The 22048-nt window shown below is 31.6% G+C and overlaps 1 protein-coding gene across 2 annotated transcripts in view; it reads right to left on the bottom strand.

Annotated features, from left to right (window-relative positions):
* EPHA5 (EPH receptor A5) overlaps positions 1-22048 on the bottom strand; it is a 567705-nt gene that overhangs the window by 54404 nt on the left and 491253 nt on the right. For both annotated transcript variants that reach the window (XM_074229341.1, XM_074229342.1), the window contains one exon: positions 1620-1685. In XM_074229341.1, the coding sequence (XP_074085442.1) occupies positions 1620-1685 (66 nt within the window). The remainder of the gene's footprint in view (positions 1-1619; positions 1686-22048) is intronic.

The following is a 22048-nucleotide window of genomic DNA, read 5'->3' as shown; positions in this document are numbered from 1 at the left end:
AATACTCTCATTTTTGCTACAGTTCAGTGTTTACTTTATATCTTATTGTAAATGATCCACCTGTCTCTAGTGACATATAATTTTGAAATCACTGAAAATTTTATTTTATAGTAGAAAGCAGCACCTTAAAACAATGTTCTGGGATTCCTAGAATTCTATGAAAATTAAATCAGCACATTTCAATTCTGAGTACATTTTGACTAAAAATATTAATCCTATAAAAATTATAAAATGTATACCCATCAACTAAAATGAGGGGATCAGTAGCAATTTTGGCAGCTGCAAAACAATTTATGTATAAATTGTTTCAAACACATAGAGATTATTTATGGAAATGTAAGAAAAGCAATATTGTATGTCAGTTGCATGGTTCTTTCTGAAGAAATGGTAGTCAGTTCACCTTGAGAGCAGTATTATGGTGCTTTCAGATTTGAGATGACTTTGGCTCCATGGAAAGCATGCCAAATATAGAATGGATATGACATCACTTCATTGTCATTTGTCATGCCTTTTCTTTACTGCCCCCCCATTCAATCAGTTGATAACCACTATTGATTTTCTCTCCTTAACCAATCTCATATATAGTGATCTTTCCAGCCACATGGTCACCAGTCTAGGTCAGGTTTCCATCTTCTCTAACTTGGACTACTACAACAGTTTTTTGATTGATAGCATTATATCAAGTATCTCCCATCCATAGAAAGCATATTTGACACTATATTACCCTGATCAAGAATGTTTAGTGGCTCCCTAACAAGAAAAAAATGAAAACTTCTCTGTGTAGACCTAAAAATCCTTTGCAATCTTGTTCTAACTTTTCAGAACTGATTTCACCTTAGTACTACCACCCTAGAAACTTCTTATTTGAAGCCAAACTGACAGTTTCCCCTTCATAAGGGTATTCTAAAGCCTATCTGTCTACATTAACATAAATTCTCTCACATATATGCCACGTTCATCTTCCCTTTTTCTCTAGTTTCTATGAATCACTTGTTTCCTTCAAGCCTCAGCTCAGCTGTCTCTATTTACATAAATTCTTTTTCCGACTCATCTACTTGTTAATATATTCTCTTCTCTTCCTCTCCCAAAGAAAACATCAAAATTATTGTACTTACTTTCTCAAAACAATTTTATCTCTCTCCATACACACATATAAACATATATGTGTCTTTTTATTTGCCCCCTTCCCCCACCACTATCATTACAATAGAAAAAACATTGATAGAAAATATTTAATTATATTTCTCTGTATCCACATTACCTAGCAGATTGTCTTGTACATAGTGCTTAAAAATGATAATTGAATGAATAACTTATACACTAGAACCAGTAAGCCACTTTCTAAAATACATATATATATATATATATATATATTCTTACATAGAGTAGTTTTTAATATCATGTATATATATGTATATATACATATATATATATATATAATCATAGTCATTTATTATTTCACCTTTTGGGCACCATCATCATTTTATTGAAACAATATTGTTTTACATAAAGCCATCTTTAGCTAACAGGATACACTAATATAAGGCACCTGAATGGGGAAAGAAAATGTCTACTGCAAGTAAAACAGAGGATTGAAAAAACTCAAGGGGATCACTAACCATATTAGGCTTGGATGGGCAACAGCGCACAGGGAAGAAGCCCTGTCACAGCCACATTCACAGCAACTGAAAAGGAAAAAAAAAAGCCCAAGATAAGGCATGGATCCCACTACGCTAATACCACATAAAGATATGTGAAACTTAATTTATTAATTTTTTTGTATGAAGAATTTATTCCAAATGTATGGAATTGAATAGAATCAAATTGTGGCTTCAACAACTAGTCTGTGAATGAACTTGAGATAGGGTTGAACAGGAAGACAGGAAGACCTGAGTTCAAATCATTTAATAACTTGACTATAGTAGATTCAATTAACCTCTCTTAGCCATACTCATCTATAAAATGGGAATAATAATAGCCCCTACACCACAGAATTATTTTGAAAATCAAATGTGACAACACCAGTAAAGAATCAATAAATCTTAGAATGCTATGCAAATGCTAACCCAGGAAGTATTTCAGATATGGATACTTTTCAATTTATTTTAGAGGTGGTTCAAGTAAATCATGAAATAAAATAACTATAAATTAGCAAAACATATAGTTTTATTTAACAGATTGAAATTTTGAAACCAAGATATTTAGTATTTAATTTCACATTCTTTTTTTACTTCTTTTATAGTAAGTGAAGATAGCTACAAATGGAAAATTCATCACAGAATATATAATTCTTTCATTTCAAGTCAGTTGTATCATGAATGGTATGATAGGATGTCAAAAAATGAAATAATCGGTCAGTGACTACCTATTTCTTTTACTTCATTGGATAATTTATTATAGTTCAAACCAAAGGAAAAAACCTCACTGTTAATAAGGTGCCAAATAGTTTTCATGTGAGGAATGATATAGAAGCAAAATTTTTGAATGATTTAATTGTGCATTTTTTCACATTTTTTTGTTTTGAGATTATAAATTAAACTATATTACTCAACAAAACAAAAACAATTTTATTCCAGTATTTATTCATATAATCTCAAAATTTAAATTGCATTTAAATCAATAACATTCTGTAGTGATGTAATTAGTAAAGTATTTATGTACTTACAATTAAATAGGAATAGCTTGAATGTTTCTAGTACGTAAGGCAAAAATCATTAAATTACATTGTCAAGATAGATCTGATTATTTTTCCTTTTAGTTTAATCTAAGATCATGCATCTCCCATTGAAGCAAATTAATAATCTCATGTGGAGATATTTTCTTTTAAAATCTTTATGACTCATACTTAGGTGTGGTGGTGATGACATTGACTCAGAAAACTGTTTCTACCAGATTTTCTTGGGCTATTGTCAAAAAATATTTTATTCATATCTTAAAATTGAAAATGGACAATATCACCACTAATATCTTGAGAGTATATATTTTCTAAATACCATCCAATTAGAAATATAACACATTATATGATACTGATTTTATAATTGGAAGGGACATTAAACACAATTCACTTCAACCTTGTCATTGAAAAGATGAGCAAACTAAGACTCTAAAAGAAGTTGTTTGTCATATAGATAGGATGTAGATGAGTGACCATTTGAAAGTAGGTCTTCTAACTCCAGAATTGATTTTTTTTACGTTTCAGCATGCTAATTTCCTCATAATTATAAGCAAATTCTGCCATAATATTGTCAAATCTCAGTCTAACGTAATTCTGACATTCTACTATTTATGTTTCTGAGCTATAAAATATATTTTTTATACCTTCTAATCTAAGGCAGTGAGAAAGATAACAAGTCCAGCATATTTTCTACTATACTATCTGGCCTTTTTACTAGAACCAAAACACATAGAGAGTGTACTTGAGCTGAAAATTGGTTGGAAATAGAAGTTATTTTGCAGAATTTGGGCAGAACTTGATTAGAATTATTGTGAACAATAATAAGTAAGGTGTGGTGTTCGGGTTTGAATACTTACTTGGAAATATGACCATTGTGATGTCATTAGGCCTCTCTTGGCATAAATTAAATTATTGTTATAATAAAAACAAAACTTTTGTTGCCTACCTCAAAAGTTTATTGTAAAGAAAATAGCTTTAAAAATCAGTTAGTTAGGGGCAGCTAGGTGGCACAGTGGATAAAGCACAGGCCCTGGAGTCAGGGATTACCTGAGTTCAAATCTGGCATCAGACACTTTATAATTACCTAGCTGTGTGGCCTTGGGCAAGCCACTTAACCCCATTTGCCTTGCAAAAAAAAAAATCAGTCAGTTAGTTATATATAAAATATATCTTTCCTTTAATCCTTCTTCCAGTTTTTACTTCCAAGATTATACTAACTTTAATTGATCTCTTATTCTGCTAAACTTTTGGAGCCCACATGTTAGACATATTTTCAGATAGAAAAACAAAATAAAACAAGCAAAAGAATCTACTTTATCTCCAGAACTAGCTTGTAAGTTTATTTGTTAGGGTTTTATCTTTATGTCAAGGTAAAGAGTACACTAAAGTGAATATTAAGGAAAAAAAATTAAATAATTTATTTTTATTATCATTACTAGTAGTAGTAGTGTCATAGTAGTAGTAGTGCTAGTGGCAGTAGTAGTAGTAATAGTAGTGCAATAGTACAGTATTAATTGAAATGGTTAGTAAATATCTAAAAGAGGAAGCAGAAATCAGAAAAAATTATCTTTGCTTCATAAAGAACCAGTTATGCCAACAACCTCATTTCTTCTTTTAACAAGTTGGACCTACTGGTTGATAGATCAAGAAAATGCTGTGGATAAAAGTCATTTGTTTTAAGCACAGAGTTGTTTCATTCTTTTTTTCACTTGCAAGTTCTCTCTCTACCACAGTCTCTCTTTCATACACTGAAAAAACAAGAAAAACAATACCAATTCTAAATATGTAGTCAAACAAAAAATTCTAAATTAGATATGTCCCTCTTACACATATATATGTATGTATACATATAAATACATATATAAACATATACATATATAGTGAGTTTTACAGCGACTTTAATTCTTTTCAATTTGATTACCTTTATATTATTATTATTATTATTATAGATATCATCCTTATTGTGTTCACTTTGCATTCTATTCATATAGTCTTCCTAAGGTTTTCTGAAGGAACCCCCCTTTATCATTTCTTACAAAATAATAATATCATTCATCTACTTCTCAATTGGTGGACATTGTCACAGTTTCCAATTATTTGCCAAAGCAAAAAAGAGCTGCTATAAATTATGTTATACATATGGGTTTTCTTTCTTCCTTTGATCTTTTTGGGTTAAAAAATCTAATAGTCTCACTAGGTGAAAGAATGCACAGTTTCATAACTATTGAGGCATAATTCCATATTGCTTTTGAGAATGGATAATCTCGTTTCCAATTCCAGGAAACAATGTACTATTTCCCCAAATAGGCCCTAGGATTTGTCATTTTCTCTTTTTTGTCACCTTATCCAGTGTAAGGGGTGCTAACTGATACTTCAGGATTTTAAATTTGAATTTCTTCAATTAGTAATGGTTTAGAGAATTTTTCTTATGATTATTAATAACTATAATTTCTCCTTTTGAAAATTGTTTATAAACCCTTTCTATTCTATCAGTGAATATTTCTTGCTCTAATTAATTTGGTTCAATTTCATATGTATCTGTGATATAAGAGAATCTAGCAAAAATTTCCCCAGTTCTCTGCATTTCTTATAAATTTAAATGTTGTGATTTCATATCGAAGATTTTTTTAAATTTTATATAATGAAATTAAACATCTTTATTTCCTGTGAACCTTTCAATCTATTGTATGATCATGAACTTTTATGATATCCATTAATTTGAAAGATAATTTATTTCTGGCACACTAAGTTTCTTATGATATCACCCTTTATGTTTAAATTATGTCTATGTCTATTTTCTGTTGGATTACATTCCTGTTTTCCCAACATAGTAAAAATACTTAGTAAATGTACAAATATTTGAGAATTTGGGGTTTATTATGCTTCCATAACTAGCATATTAAGATTAAATTCATTAAGATGAAATATAATAATCAAGTCTTTCAATTTGTTTAACAAATGTCATAGGGTGAAGTCAAAACAGAAGAGTCAGTTGAAGTCTCTTAATATTACTCCAAACAACTTTATAATAATGCTTCAAATTAAATTTCATAGTAGTAGCAGAGTCAACAAAAGGTCATGGTGAGATATTGTTCTAAGAAAACTCAGGAGATAAACAGGAGATATCTGTGATACCTGGGTGAAAGCCTGTCCAAAGCAAAGATAAGCAGTAGTAGCAATTGGAACTCTAAACCCAGAGAAGATAAAGCATTCAGACAATGATTCAGAAAGAGTGCTATTTATTGCTGGCACAGGGTCCTGGTCTTAGCTAAGAGGAATGCTAGTGCTTATGACTGCAGAAAGGCAGGGCTTATTCCTAGATTAAAAATATAGTACAGGCAGGGAGACCAGTGAAATACCTTTCCCTGGCTCAAACCAATCTGGAACCCCTAACAGCAGGTAGAAATCATAATGGGTTCTGAAGTAGCAGCATAAAAAAGCATAAAGCTTGCAACAGTGCTTCTTTACCTCATATAACTTTAACATAAAGTCCAAAATAAAGAAATGGGTTAAAACAAGAGCAAACATCATAAATTTTTACTATTGTGCAAGGGAAGACCAATACAAAAACTTAGAAGAAAACAATAATACAAAAACAAACACAATCAAAAGTCACAGAGCAAAATTCTAATTGGACAAAAAACCAACAAGCAATTCCAGATAAAAAGTTGAGTAATGCAAGAAAAATGGGGAAGGAAATGAGAATGAATGATACAAGAAAATTTTGAAAAGAGAATTAAGAACTTGATAAAAGAGTCACAAATAATCACAGAAAAATAACATCTTAAAAATAAAATTGCTATAAAGGCAAAAGAGACATAAAAATGACAGGAGAAAAGAACTCCTTTAAAAAGCAAAATATATCAAATGGAAATGGAAGCATAAAAATTCACTGAAAAAATATTGTGCAGAGCAAATATAGAAAAAGTGTTATGAAATTTCACTAAATTAATTAATTAAAATTAGAATTATGTGATAACTAATGACTCCATGATACATCAAGAAATAATAAAACAAAAGTAAAGAATGAAGAAATTGAGGAAATATTGAAATATTTCATTTGAAAAAACTGACCTAGAAAATAGATTGAAAGGAGATAATTTAAAAATTACAGAAGTATCAGAAAAAAGCCTAGACATGATACTTCAAGAAATTATAAAGAAAAATTGCCCTGTAGAGGATAAAAGAGAAAAATGAAAGAATTCCATTTTTGTGTCCTAAAAGAGATCCCAAAATAAAAATTCCTTAGAGTTTTATATAGCTAAAATTTAGGGCCAAGGAGAAAATATTGCAAGCAGTGAATAAGAATTAAAGTATCATGGAGATATAGTTAGGATCACAAAAGATTTAGGAGCTTCCATGTTAAAGAAGTAGAGGACTCGACTCAGAACATTGTATTCCAGAAGTCAAAAGAGTTGTGTTTTCAACCAAGTATATTTTAGCCATTAAAACTTGGTACAATCCTTCTGAGGAAAATTGATATTTAATAAAATAGAGGACTTTCGTGCAGTCTTGATGACAAAAACAGAGTTGGATATAAAGGGAAATCATAAGAGACTCAATAAGGTTAAACTGTTTACATCCTATATGAGAAGATAATACTATATCTCTTAAGTATTGATAACGGTGATGATGATGATGATGATGTTGAAGAAAACAATGATGATGATAAAGATGATGATGATTGGGATGACAATGATGACATTTAAGAGATGTTGACAAAGTCAGAGGCATGTGAGCTCTATTAGAAAGAGCTCCAAAAATGAAGTGTTGAGAAAGAGGATGAACTAGGAGGAGGAGAGGAGAGGTAGAATTATCAAGAGGAGGAATTTTTACAGTGGAAGGGAAAAACGGGGGAGTGGGCAATGTTTTATCTCACTCTCATTGAAACTTGTTCAAAGAGGGAAAAATGAATGTGTATCCACACAACAACAACAAAATATGATAATACAAAGTAAAGTGAGAACTGGGAGATTGTTGTACACAACATAGCAACATTGTGATGATGATAAACTTTGAAAGATGACAGGGCAGCTAGGTGGCACAGTGGATAAAGCACTGGCCCTGGAGTCAGGAGTACCTGGGTTCAAATCCGGTCTCAGACACTTAATAATTACCTAGCTGTGTAGCCTTGGGCAAGCCACTTAACCCCATTTGCCTTGGAAAAACCTAAAAAAAAATAAAAAGATGACTACTCTGATTGATAGAATAATCCAAGGCATTTTTAAATGACTCATGATGAAAAAAAAATTCAGTCTTCCGGGAAAAAAGTAATGAAATCTAAGTGAAAATTGAAGTCTAATTTTCTCACTTTTCTTAATTGTTCTTCTTTTGCAACATGGCTAATATGGAGATAGATTTTGCATACTTTCATATGTATAAATAACATCATAATGCTTGCCATCTCAAGCAAGGAAGGATGAAATTTGGGCATTCAAAATTGAAAGGAAAAAATTGTTAAAATAACTCAATATAAATGGCCAAATGATATGAACAGATGAAATTAAATCTATAGTCATACAAAAGAAAAATGCAAAGTAAACAATTCTGAGATATTACCTAACACCTACTAGATTTACTAATATGACAAAAAAGGAAAATGATAAATGTTAAAGGGGATGTAGGAAACCTGGGAACTAATGTGTTTTTGGTGAAGTTGTGAACTGATCTAATCATTCTGTAAAGCAATTTAGAAATTGTGCCCAAAGGATTATACTAATTTATTTGCACATTACTAAAATAGTCTTGTTATAAGACTAAACATAATCCCCCTTTCCCCACAAAAAATAGAAAAACCTCATGAATAGTAAAGTAAGAGAAAAAGCAAAAAAATTGTACTTCAATCTGTTTTCGAATTCCATCAGTTCTATCTGTGATGGATTGGATTCTTTTATTTTTAAGTATTTTTTTTTGCAAGGCAATGGGGTTAAGTGGCTTGCCCAAGGCCACACAGCTAGGTAATTATTATTAAGTGTCCTGACTCCAGGGCCGGTGCTCTATCCACTGTACCACCTAACTGCCCCTGGATTGGATTCTTTATCATATGTCCATCAGAGAAGTTGTTACCATATTTTTCTCCCACAGTTACTATTGCTAATTGTATTTCACTCCATCCATTCCTCCTCACTCCCATTTATTGTTACTTCTCTCCTTTTATTTTGTCCCTCTTTAAAGTGTGTTAAGGGGCAGCCAAATGGTAGAGAGAACTGAGCACCAGCCCTGAGCCAGGAGGACCCAAGCCCAAGTCGCACCCCAGACATCCAATAACCATCCAGTCATGTGGTGCCAGGCAGGCTCCAGTTTAAGAGTTTTCTATACCCTAATAAGTGTGCATGTTGTTTCCTCTCTGAGCCATTTCTGATGAGAATGAAGACTCACAAATTCCCCCTCACCTACCCTCCTTCCACTCCACTGCAAAAATAGTTTTTTTGACTCTTTTACATTAAATATCTTAGCCCATTCTACCTCACCTTTCCCTTACTCCCAGTAAATTCCTTTCTCACCCATTCACTCCATCTTTATAATATATTATGCCTTCATATTCAGCTCTCTCCTGTGTCTTGTCTAGATAAGTTCCTTCTAACTGTTATATTCTATTATGAAATGGTTCATTTCAGTTATCAGCATCATCTTTCCATGCAGGAATACAAGCAATTTAACATTATTAAATCCTTGATAATCAGTCCTTTCCATCCACCCTCTCTATGCTTTGCCTGAGTCCTCTACTTGGTGAACAAGCTTTCTATTCGGTTCTGGTCATTTCAACAGGAAAGTTTGAAAATTCCCTGTTACACTGAATGTCTATCTTTTTCCCTGAAAGAGGATATTCAGTTTTGCTGGATAGTTGATTCTCAGTTGTAATCCAAGCTCTTTTGCCTTCCAGAATAGCATATTTTAAGCCCTATGAGCCCATAATGTAGATGCTACTAAGTCCTGTGTAATACTGACTGTAGTTTCTCGATATTGGAATTATTTCTTTCTGATTACTTGTAATAATTTCTCTTTGCCTTGGGAGTTCTAGAATTTGGCTACAATATTACTGGGAATTATTTTTTGGTATCTCTTTCAGGAGTAGTCAGTAGATTCCCTCAATTTGTATTTTACTCTCTGCTTCTAGGATATCAGGGCAATTTTCCTGAAGAAATTCTTTTAAAAATGAAATCAATGGACTTCCTGTCGAGGGGCGGAGCCAAGATGGTGACAAGAAAGGATGGTGTCTTAGGCGCTCTCTAATAAAAATGAAATCAATGCTCTTTTCCTGATCATGACTTTCAGGTAGCCCAATAATTTTTAAATTGTTTTCTGAATCTGTTTTCAAGATCAGTTGTTTTACTAATGAGATATTTCATATTTTCTTCTTATTTTTCATTCTTTTGATTTTGTTTGATTGTTTCTTCATTCCTCACAATGTCATCAGCTTCCTTTAGCTTCAGTTTACATTTGAAGGAGTTGTTTTCTGTAGAGAGCTTTCTTATCCCCTTTTCTATCTGCTTTGTAAGGTCTTCTCCTTAATTGTTTGGACTGGTTTTTCCATCTGACCTAAACCAATTTCTAACTTGATATTTTCTTCAGTATTTTTTTGGTATCTCCTTGACCAAGCTGCTGACTCAGTTATCATGATTATCCTACATTGCTCTCATTTCTTTTCCCATTTTTTCCTCTATCTCCCTTACTTGATTTTCAAAATCTTCTTTGAGCTCTTTCAGAGCCTGAGGCCAATTTCTATTTTTAATGGAGGCTTTGGATACAGAAGCTTGGACTTTGTCATCTTTTGAGTGTGCATTTTGATCCTCCATGGAATCAAAGTAATTATTTATGATCAGGTTCTGTTTTTCCCCTGTTTATTCATTTGTCCAGTCTATGCCCTGGTTTAGAGGTGTTTTCCAACCTTTTGAGTATTACTGAGTACCCCCTCAAGGACCTTAGTTCCTTCAGTGTCTTATGAGAGGCTCTGACTGCTCTTCTGCCTCATTCTCTGGCCTGTAGATGACCACAAGTACTCCTTCTGCCCTGGAGCTGTGAGAAGGGTCCCTGCTCTATGGCAGTGGAGGTCCTCAGACTGCGACCTGGGTCTCAATGTGGACAAAGCACAGAGTCCTGTTTCAGAAACAGAGGAGGGGACCTTGACACTCTCTCTCCACCCTTTTACTATCTGTGGACTGAGAGCATTAGAAGCAACTTCCAGATGGTTCCATTTTCTGATGCCATGTTTGCACTGAGATCCATGCTGCCCTGGGCTCCATGCTCACTTTGGCAGAGGCTTCCCGCTGATCTTCCAGGCTGTGTTTGGTGATCCCTGGATTAGGAAGTCTGGAAACAGCTTCCACTGAGATGAGCTGGTGCCTCCAGGGACATAGGCAGCCCATGGGCTCTTTCTGGAAGGTTGGAGCTCATTTGCTCCAGCATGGCATGATCCTGATGACCCTTTCATCCCCTCTGACCCTGGTGGAATATAGTCTTCCCATGGATCTTTCAAATCATCCTGGGCTGGAGAATTGCCTCACTGGCTCTTTCTGTGGGTTCTGCCTCTTCAAAATTTAGTTAGAGTCACAATTTTAAGGCCTTTAGAGTTTCTTGGAAGCAAGCCTCTGGAAAATCCTGCCTTCACGCTGAGTCTTGGCTCCACCCTCTGGTTATACCCTTTGATCCAGCAATATCACTACTAGTTCTTTATTCCAAAGAGATCAAAAAAAGGAAAAATTATCCAAATGAACAAAATTATGTATAGCAGTTCCTTTTGTGGTAGCAAAGAATTGGAAATTGAGAGGTTGTCCATCAAGTGGATAATGGCTGAACAAGATGTAGTACATGACTGTAATGAAATCCTATTTTTCTATAAGAAATAATGAGTAGGTGGATTTCATAAAACCTTCAAAAAGCTCACATGAACTTATGCTAAATGAGGTTAGCAGAACCAGTTGAATATCACGCACAATAACAACAATAGTGTGTGATGATCAACTTTGATAAACTTAGCTCTCCTCAACAAAACAGTGGTCAAAGATAATTCTAAGATTTGTGATGGAAAATGCTATTCACATTCAGAGAAAGAATAATTAAGTCTGAATGCAAAGCAAAGCATACTATTTTCATTCATTTTTTTCTCATTTTTCTTTACTTTTTGTTCTGATTTTCTTTTACTAAAACTAATGAGAATTCATTTAATAAGATTGTATATGTATAACCCATATCAAGATTTCTTGCTATCTTGGAGAGAGGGGAAGGGAGGAGGGGGAGGAGGAAGAGGAGGAGGAAGAGGAGGAGGAGGAAGGGGGAGGGGAGGTCAGAGGAGGATAAAAAGAGGGATATAATAGTTTTCTTAAAGTTGATAAAGGATTGCCATATCAAATGTAAATAATCAGTGTAATGTAAAAAAATTTTGATTTTGGATTTGGATGATCTGTTTTCAAAACATGGCTCTACGACTTACTACCTAAGTAGTATATTTAAGTATATTTAATTAACTCCCATGGACCTCAATTTTCTTACTATAGCATGAGAGTGGTTTGATAGCCCCTCCAATTTTCTCTACAATACTAATGATTATTCATTGTTTTTATGATTCAACTACTTTTTGTTTGTTCAAATATTATCTAAATAATACCTTTACAGGGCAGCTAGTTGGTGCAGTGGATAGAGCACTGGTCCTGGAGTCAGGAGGACCTGAGTTCAAATGTGACCTCAGATATTTAATAATTTCCTAGCTGTTTGACCTTGGGCAAGTCACTTGACCCCATTACCTTTCAAAAATCAAATTAAATTAGTGAATTAATAATTAAATAATAAGTGAATTAATGAATAAATATAGCCTTTACAAGGATTTTGCTTGTATAAAATATGTAGGTAAGATTTGCTTATATTGCATTATTTGCTTTATCCTGGCTCATCTCCATAATAATAATAATAATAATAATAATAATATTCTTTATATAATAAGAATAAAAATTCAAATAACTTTTTAAAATCATTATTTTCTACTAGGTCATGGAAAGAAATTATAGTTAACTGTCACATCAAAATATGTATAAACTTGGAAAAAGCACAGATAACAAAAATTAACTTTTTTAACATACTAGATGACCACTCACAAAAAAATTTGAGTTCTAATATTCTATGATTTCACTCAACACACATCTTTGTGAATGTTAGGAAAATGCCTTAAATTTTATAAGATTCCAATTTTTTCTTTTTGCTTTACAAAACAAATAATGCTTTAAAAGTATTTGATTTATTCTGACCTAATTGGTAGTCCAGATGTTAAGACATATACCTGCCCAGCACTCCTCTTGTGGGGTGACTGATGCACTGTTATTTTTGGCAAAATATAAAAATAAAGAAAGATGGGATTAAGTAGGAAAAAATATACAAAAACCCCATAAAGAATACTGTTACTAATAATATTACTAATAATATTAGTGACCCATATATAAAAGCATTATATAATGAACACCAATTATATTTTCTCTAGAAATAAAAAGTAAAGTATTCTGAACATATAACTATAAAAGCAATTACCTTAGAGGGAAAAACTAAAATCTATAAAATTTTCCTCTCCACAAATTATACTTTGCTCTCATATTTGAAGCTCTCTTTTTCTTCTCAAATAATCAAGTTCGGGGACAACAATCCTTAAAAAGTTAAAAAACAACAAAAAATAGTTGCATATCCATAACCAAAAGCTATTGGAAGTTGTTATAAAAGTTCATTCTCTTCCTATTATATATCACACATTGTAGACTAATAGGATAATAGAGACATCATAAAATTTAGAAAAATAAGAAAACATTTCTTTTATAAATCACACCCACACTCATTCACCATAAATTAAGGACAAGATACTGGCATTGATCTATCCAAAGAAATACAAGAATAAAGTAATAGAGCCAAATGGAAAACTTAGATCGTCTGCATGCAACACCCTTTCAGAAAACTAAATCAAGATACTAAATGGAATTCCAGCTGCAGCTGACTATAGACAAAATTTACACATAAGTCATAGTTCTTTTGTCTCCCCCGGCTTTTTTCCCCTGATTTGTATTGTTTTCTACTCCATTCCTTCTTTTTCTTGACTCTCAGGAACCTGCACATAGTTTACAGGATTTAAATAGTTACGATCATTAGAGATCATTTAATTTAGGGTTTCTGAAGCTGGTTTCTATACTTATTTAAAAAATATATTTTGATTATTATTATTACAATATAATTGTTCTTTTTTCCCATGTACCTTTGTACATTGTATTTCAGTTCATGTATTTAAAAACATTTTAAGAGGATCACCAGATGTCCTGAATAAATAAGTGTAAGAATCACTCATTTAATTTAAGAAGAAAGCATCCATTTAGTCTTTCATTTAATAGGAAACAGAAGCCCTCTGAAGTGAAATTGCTCACCTGAGCCATGTTGTAGACCCATGTACAATGTACTAGAACTATTTACTATGTCTTATAATTTAAACTCAAAATTAGTTCCTCAGAGTCCCCAAATCCTCTTTCTATCAAAATATACTGCTAACAATAGATTACAACTTTTCTCTAGCCCTTCCCTACTAAACTTGCCCTTCCTTCTTTTTCTTGCATTCAATATTCCTATTCAATGAAAAATGCTGATTTTTAACTAAGCCTTAATCTAGATTTGATCATCTCACTAAATTAACTCTCACATGAGTCTGCAAATGATCTGTTGGTTTAGTTTTCTGAGGTGTTGGCATTTTTACAGAATTTGTTAACTTCGATAAATGATTTCTTGGAAGAACATATTAAAGACTAATGTTAGTACTAGCTCCTTCCACCTGCCAGGATATAAAATATCTTGGATTTTAGCTCATATGTTCTTTGATTTAAAATTGGAAGACAATATCTAGTCCAGCCTTCTCATTATTCACATAGAAAAACTGAAGCTGGAGAATGTTAATTGACTTGCCCAGGTCCCAAGGATCTGAATTAGACCAAGTTCTCTGATTTCAAAGCCAGTACTTAATACCAATTTTTCCTTCTTTTTTCCCTAATCCTGGATGTTATTATACTTTCTCTGAAACCTATATCTCAGATATAACTTTTGACCCATAAAGATAGAAATTTTATTTTATTTTAAAATAATTTAAGCATTCCATCACTACAGCTTTATTGATTATACCAGCAATAACAAAAGTTACTTCATCTAGGAAATATTAAAATAATATATTTGTGTTGGATCCTGAAAGACCTGGGTTCAAATCCTGCCTCTGACTATGTGATACTGGACAATTTACTTAAACTAGGAAATGTTTTCCTACTTTTAAGTTTCACTGAATGTATCATCCTGAATTAGGAGACAGTTTCCTCATTTGGAAATTTTGTTTGCTAATCAAATCAAAACTTCAATATCCATCTACTTGCTAAATTACACTGTGCTTAATATCACCAATTTAAATATTGATCATGATGTTTATTAATATGCAATTTCATTCTTTTTCAAATGTTAATTTGTCTCAATTTCTATGTGATTACCTCTGAAATCAGAAATAGTAACCTATGACTTTATGAGAAAATACTGGAGTATTCTGCATTTGTTTAGCTAATCTTTGTCTCTGAGAATACAAATAAAATCAATCAATAGACAACATTAGCGTGAACTAGGGGGGAAAAATTGTAAACAGCAACAAAAATCATCATGGGACCCACAAAGTGGAATATTTATGCCAATATACTTAAGCAATATATTTTCTCCTTGAAATATGGTAACATGATCAATTGTCTTTTTAAAAGTAATTAATAGTATTCACCATTTATTCTATTGTGTGGACTGCTTAAATGAACCTAGTTTCATATGTAAAAAAAACAAAACAAAACTGAAAATGCATTTGTCCAAAGTGATTCCCTATAATAGTTCGTGTAAAGCCTCACAGGGAATTTTGCTTACTCCACAGATGAATATCTTCAGGAATGATAATAAATCATGAAAACAATTCCTCCAGTCCTACACAAATAATTTACAAAATGAATTGGCAAATATACTGAAAATTATGGGGCAATTTTTTTTTCAGGAACACACATCTAGATCATGTCTAGTCCTTTCAAATGAGATAACCTGTCATATCTTGCGGAAATTAGTGTGCCCACAGAAAGAGTTCAACTGTTTTTAAATGGAAAAGTCAACCCAATTTGAATAATAATTTTCTCTCAAATATATGGATTCCATAAATAAGTGAAAGCAAATACTGCATTTGCTTTATAAAAAATTTCTGGATTATTTTATAATGTAGTTCAGTTCACTTTTACAACAATTTTATCAATCTAAAATAATTTAAACATCTAACTAGAGCTCAGAAAATAGTCTTGTCTTTCAGAAAGTTTTGATAAAGAAATATGAATATAACACATCATTCAGGAGACAGAAGATCTTTGTCTTAATTTATTTTATCTTTAGTATCTAGCCTTGCAAATAGTAGATGCTTAAAGTTTACTTGAACTGATATAAGGGACTTGGAAGACCTTTATACTAACTGACCAACATAACAGGCACAGTATTTAGCCAGAGTTCTATACTTTTTTGAACACATAGGCTTTATTGTCTTCTAACTTCACAAAATTTAAGTTAAAACTACTTTAATCTTTAAAAGTTATCTAATTTAGAAAAGTACATAAGGAATCATTTCTAAACTATTCTATTAACCTTTTGAAGTTGTTTAAAATTCAAGAAATAATATATTTTACTCTTATGTATATATCATTGACCCTTTGCCAAAATTCTGCTAAATTTAAACTATAAAGGGTTATCTGCTACTCCTAATGAAATCATTTTTCATAATAAGAACACTTCTTATTTATGTTGAATTTTATAATTATAAATCATTTCTCTATGTTCTTTCATAGGATAATATTCTGGCATTTCAAATTCTTCACAACTTGGCCTCTTTCTATATTTCCAGTCTTATATTGTATTCCCCTCTATGTACTCTGATACAGTTATGGTGGCCTATTCTCTGTTCCTTAAAGCAGAAAATTCTTCTCATCCCCATTCCTTTGTTTCTTTCCATTTCTTTAGCATTCAGTTTAAACTCCACCTTTTGTAAAAGACTTCATCTAGTAACTATAGTTTACTAGTTCCTAAACCTTTGAATCTATATTCCATATAATCTCTCATTATGTTATAAGAAAGGATGTATTTATATGGTGATTCTCTCTGTATAAAGTAAGCTGTTTGAGGGCAGATGTTGTCTTTTCCTTTTTGTATCTAATTATTACTCAACACAGTGTCTTGTAACATCAAATACTTGCATATATTAATCCATCCTAAGACAGTATTGGGGTGTCCCTGGAGAAGTCACTTATCTGTCTCAATTTCATCATCAGTGAAATGAGAATATTATCTACATCCCAATAATATTGAAAAGATCAAAATAAGTAATATATGTGAAGCATTCAATACAGTTCTTAGTACACAGTAAGCACTATATAAAATTTAGTTATTATTTTTATTATCAATAAATTCCTCTTGACTATTCTCTGCCCTTTACAAATGAGAAAATTGGAACTTATAAAGGTCATATAACTTGCCATGATTTCAAGTAAGGGGAAAAGTGGTGATCTTAACCCTATTATTCTGACATCTAAGTTCAAAGACTTTCTATTTTCTCATTCTACTGGATATTTAAAAAATAACAAAAATATTTTATTTAGACATTATAATCTGTTTGGATTAACTTTTGTTCCTGAAGATTTGAAAGATGAATATGTGAAAATAAAAGCTATTATGACTTGTAGGTATTACATCAATGCACATGTTGATTTATTCTTTTTCACAGTCACCTTTATTTATAAATTCATAAATAAAGAATTGCTTTTAATAAGCTAATTTTGTAAAATCAAGGATGTTGCCTGACTTGTTTCTAATAGCATACTCTATTTTTCTCATTCAAATACCACATTGATATTAGATTTCAATATTTATATATTGTTTTCTCAGTAACATTAGTCAATTTTTAGGTTTATCTTGATATATGCCTATTTAACAGCAATGTTGCTTTTCACCTTCATATCTCTCCATGTCTTCTATACAACTGATATTTAATAAAGTCTTGATGCCTTGAGTATACCATGAATTTGAGATGATCCTAAGTAGCCTTATCAATATACTTGAAGTCAAATCAATCGGTTCAAAATTAAAATGGATTGCATTATGAAAAAGTCAAAATGTTAAAAAAAACTGAAAGCATGAAGCTTGAAATGCAATATTAGTTCTCTATGTTGCTGTCCAATTCAGTTAAAAACTCAGGAGCTCCTACTAGCTCTCTACTAAGGAATGAATGTTTCTGGATGTATCACATCCCTGCTGTTAGCAGGCATCAGTATATCTAAGAATAATTTCTGAGACTAATAAAGAATGCTACATCCTATTTGCATAGGAGAACTGAAAGTTATACATTAGTTCTGATGCTCACAAGGACTCTGATCTTGTAACAAAGTAAAATTAGAAAAAGTATCTCCGAATATATGGAGGGGATGGAAATCTGTATCATTGAAGGAAGCATGGTTAATTATATTTTATTATGAAATTTCTCAGTTGTTGCAATTAGGAATTTTCCTTTGGCTTTTGCTATATTAATTTTTTCAGTTTTTATTTTCTCCTTTTTGTTAGAAAATAATACCAGGGAAAAATAATTCTTTAATTAGAATTATCCAAAAGCAGAATAAAGGTTGGTTAGGAGGAGATGGATTCCCCATCTTTAGGAACTTAGTATCTTATAGTGTTATTCCTTTTGAGAATGGTTTGGGCAAGATGATATTGGGGTCCCTTCAAATGTTCAAATTCTCTGAATAACATTAAGCAATTCAAATAGGAAACCTACAGATCTGAATACTTCTCTCCATAGGTAAGAGGAGAAAATAAAAAGCAGAAAATAAAATTCGATGGCCCTAGAAACTTTGGTATTATATTTTCACAAAACCCATCCTCTGTATACATTTATTTTTTTGCTTTTTGGGTTTACCCCTATCTTACTACTCTTCAAGATTTAAAAACATATTCATCTTTAGCTTCCTTCTTCCCTCAACCCCATATATACACATCTACTTCTTTGTCTTTACAATCTTCAAGATATTTTGTGGTTGCATTCTATCCACTCATATAATTCCTTCCCTAGTATCTTTCAGGACCAGAAAAATGATCATCTAATTAGTCTCCCTGCCTTCATTTATTTCTTCTCTATGTGATCAATCACTTTTATTACTAAATTTGTATCCTCAAAACATGTCTTATCACATGGCATCCCCCACTCCCTCAAGAATCTTCAATGACTCCACATTTGTTCTAGAATAAAATAGAAAAATTCTCAACTTGACATTTAAGCAGCTTCACAATGTTTCTTATATACCTTAACAGTCAGTTAAAATGAATCTCTTTCATATACTATATTATAGTCCAAATAGCCTTTGAGCTTTTCCTCATCTTCTATATACCAACTCCTATCCCTATGCTTTTACCCTTACTCATCCCAACCCCCTCATACATAAGTCTGAAATCCATAGCTTTCCTCAGAGATCAGCTCATATTCTATTCTTTACATGAATCCTTTCTTGAAATGTCCAATTATAAGTTCTCCTTCCTTTTTGAAACTGCTGTATCCTTTCTTTCAAAACTATAGTTCCTATAGTTTATAGACACTCATTTTTATAACTTTGTAGCTCTAGTGCCAAGCATAATTTCTGGAATTTATCATGAATTTAACTGAATTGAATTCATTTTTTCCTACATTATATAAAATCTTTCATTTGAATCAATCTACTTAGAAATAAAAAATTATTAGTTGAAAGGGAAAATTTTAAAATAAAAGTCATTAATTACTAATAAAATTATTTTTAAAAAAATATTAATAAAATTTATTTATTAATTAATAAAAATTTTAAATTATTTCTTCTGGATCTTTTCAAGGTATGTTGTTTTTCCAATGAAATATTTCACATTTTCTTCTAAGAGACAAGATTCAAGTATCATTTACAAGTAGATGAAAGATTAGATAAAAATTTAGGGTTTTTTTCTTTTTACTTCTTAGAATAAAGAATAATCACTATTTTTGGGAAAATGACACTCTGTGAGGAGCAAAAATTTGATTCAGAAAATTAGTTCCCCTATAGCTCTATACATTCTAAAGTCTCTTGATCACTCTAAATTTCAAAATCCACAAATGTAAGCCATGTCTGCATCATCTCTTAGGCTTTCCATTATTACCTTGTAGGTCAGTCATTCAAGGATAGCATCTACTTACTTTTTTAAAAAAGTTTACTTATTTATGGCATTGTGGTTAAGTGACTTGTCCAAGGTCACATGACTAGGCAATTATTAAGTGACTGAGGTCACATTTGAACTTAGTTCCTGCTGACTTCAGGGGTAGTGCCCTATTCACTGCACCACCTAGCTGCCTCTTATCCATTTATTTCTAAAGCACATTTAACTTAACAAAGCAATGGATATTTTCAAATGGATTGTTTTCAAATACAACTCACAGGAGCACTTACTGAAAAGAATGTGGCTGAATTGTTTTTTTTCCTAGCAACAGGATTTGCTAAGAACAAAGGTGGATTGATTTACTACACAGAAAAATGTAAGTCATTTTAATAAGGTGTAAACCAGGATGCTGACTTAATTTTTAATCTCAGGGATGTCACAATCAATTTCAGAACAGTTTTTCAATCTGATTCAATACAGAATAACATGGCTAGCTCATTACATTTCCATACAACTACTTTTTCTTTGTAAAATTCAACCCAGACTTTAATTTTATTTGTCCTCCAATGCATGCCTGAACATGCATAGTTTTATGTTTGTGCATATTTTGATAACTAATAATATTCTTGATCTTATGTTGCTTTATTTTATACATTTAAAATAGTATTCTGAGAATAAAAGAGGGTTATTATTGCTATTGCTTCTATTGCTCTTATTATTATCATTATTTAGTACTCAAAGTACCAAAAACTAAACATTTCTAAAGGTGGCCCAGAAATTAAATAGCTTTGAAATAAATAAATATATGCAAAAATGTGTTATTATATATATATATATATATACACACATACATGTGTTCATAAGTATTTCAGTCAGAGGTCTAATTTCAGAACCTCAGTTAGACACATGCAAACACATTTTTCTTTCTTTGAATCTTTGATATGTCTTGCTTTTTATTCCTGCTTGATACATTTGTATAAACATCTGAGGCCATAGATTTAATACTAACCTTTTGAATTTTTTTCCTCCTAGAACATTTGGTTATCTCCATAATTATTATTATTTCTGCTCTCTCATTGCTCTCTATGGTATCTAAACTGTGGAACATGAATATACAGTTTTCTTCTTTCCTTTTAGTTTAAAAAACCTTTCAATTCAATGTGCAAAAAGGAATATTTTACATTAATTTAAATGTGAGGGAATTAATTAAAGCTTTTAAAAAGTAGGAAGAGTTGCCTTAAGATGCAGTGTACTGTCTTGATTGGAGGTTTTCAATCAAAATTGAATAATAACCTGTCCACTCTGTTTTAGAAGACATTCTTGTTAGAGAAAGGCTACTGTCATAACCTAGGTGAGAGAAATGAAGAATTAGCTATGTGAGAGGAGAGAAGGGGGAAAAAATGAAATATATTGCAGAATTTAGACTAATAAGATATAGCAAGGAATCAGATGACTAGAGCATTAGAATTACTTGTTTAGGAAAAAATATTTATATGAAATTAAAGATGCTTCAATTTTTTAACCTTTTCCTTTATGTTCTTTTGATCCTATGAATTCAGATTTCAGATTGGTCTGACAATATCATTATTCAAAATTCAATCTGAAGAAATGGAAATTACACAAGCCCCAATGTAGAAGTACACACAAATCAAGGAAATTTAATTGGGCTGCGCTCATTAGCATCTTTAGGGAAATAAGTATGAGAAGAACGAAGCACTCAAACAGTCATTAATTGTATTCATAGAAAAAGTTTTCTTGTTTTCATCTTATCACTCCTTTATGTTTATTATTAACTATATTAGAGTAAATAAATAAATGCATATATAAAATAATGGAAGAAACACTAAATAGTTTCCTAAACAAAAAAAATCAAATGTCTTAAATCAATATGGCAGATAATCTCAAATCAGAATATCATAAGGAACTTTTCAGTTTTGCTATTAATAAGAGAAAAACTAAAACTATTACAGTATGCCATAGAAATGAGTATATTTGTTATGTTCATCTAATAGTAATAAACTATTTTTTACTGAAGACATGCCAGTTATTTTATGTTATCATGAAACTATAGCTTAATCAGTGAATGTAGATTTCCAAATAGCACAATAGCTTAAAGTGTAATTCCAATGGATTAATTTCTTGAAAGGAAAAAAAAACCACCACAGATCACTA

Source organism: Macrotis lagotis, chromosome 3, assembly GCF_037893015.1.
Source record: "Macrotis lagotis isolate mMagLag1 chromosome 3, bilby.v1.9.chrom.fasta, whole genome shotgun sequence".
Classification (NCBI taxonomy): Eukaryota; Metazoa; Chordata; class Mammalia; order Peramelemorphia; family Peramelidae; genus Macrotis; species Macrotis lagotis.
Note: the sequence above shows the minus strand (reverse complement) of the source record. Positions and strands in the feature narration are given on the sequence as shown.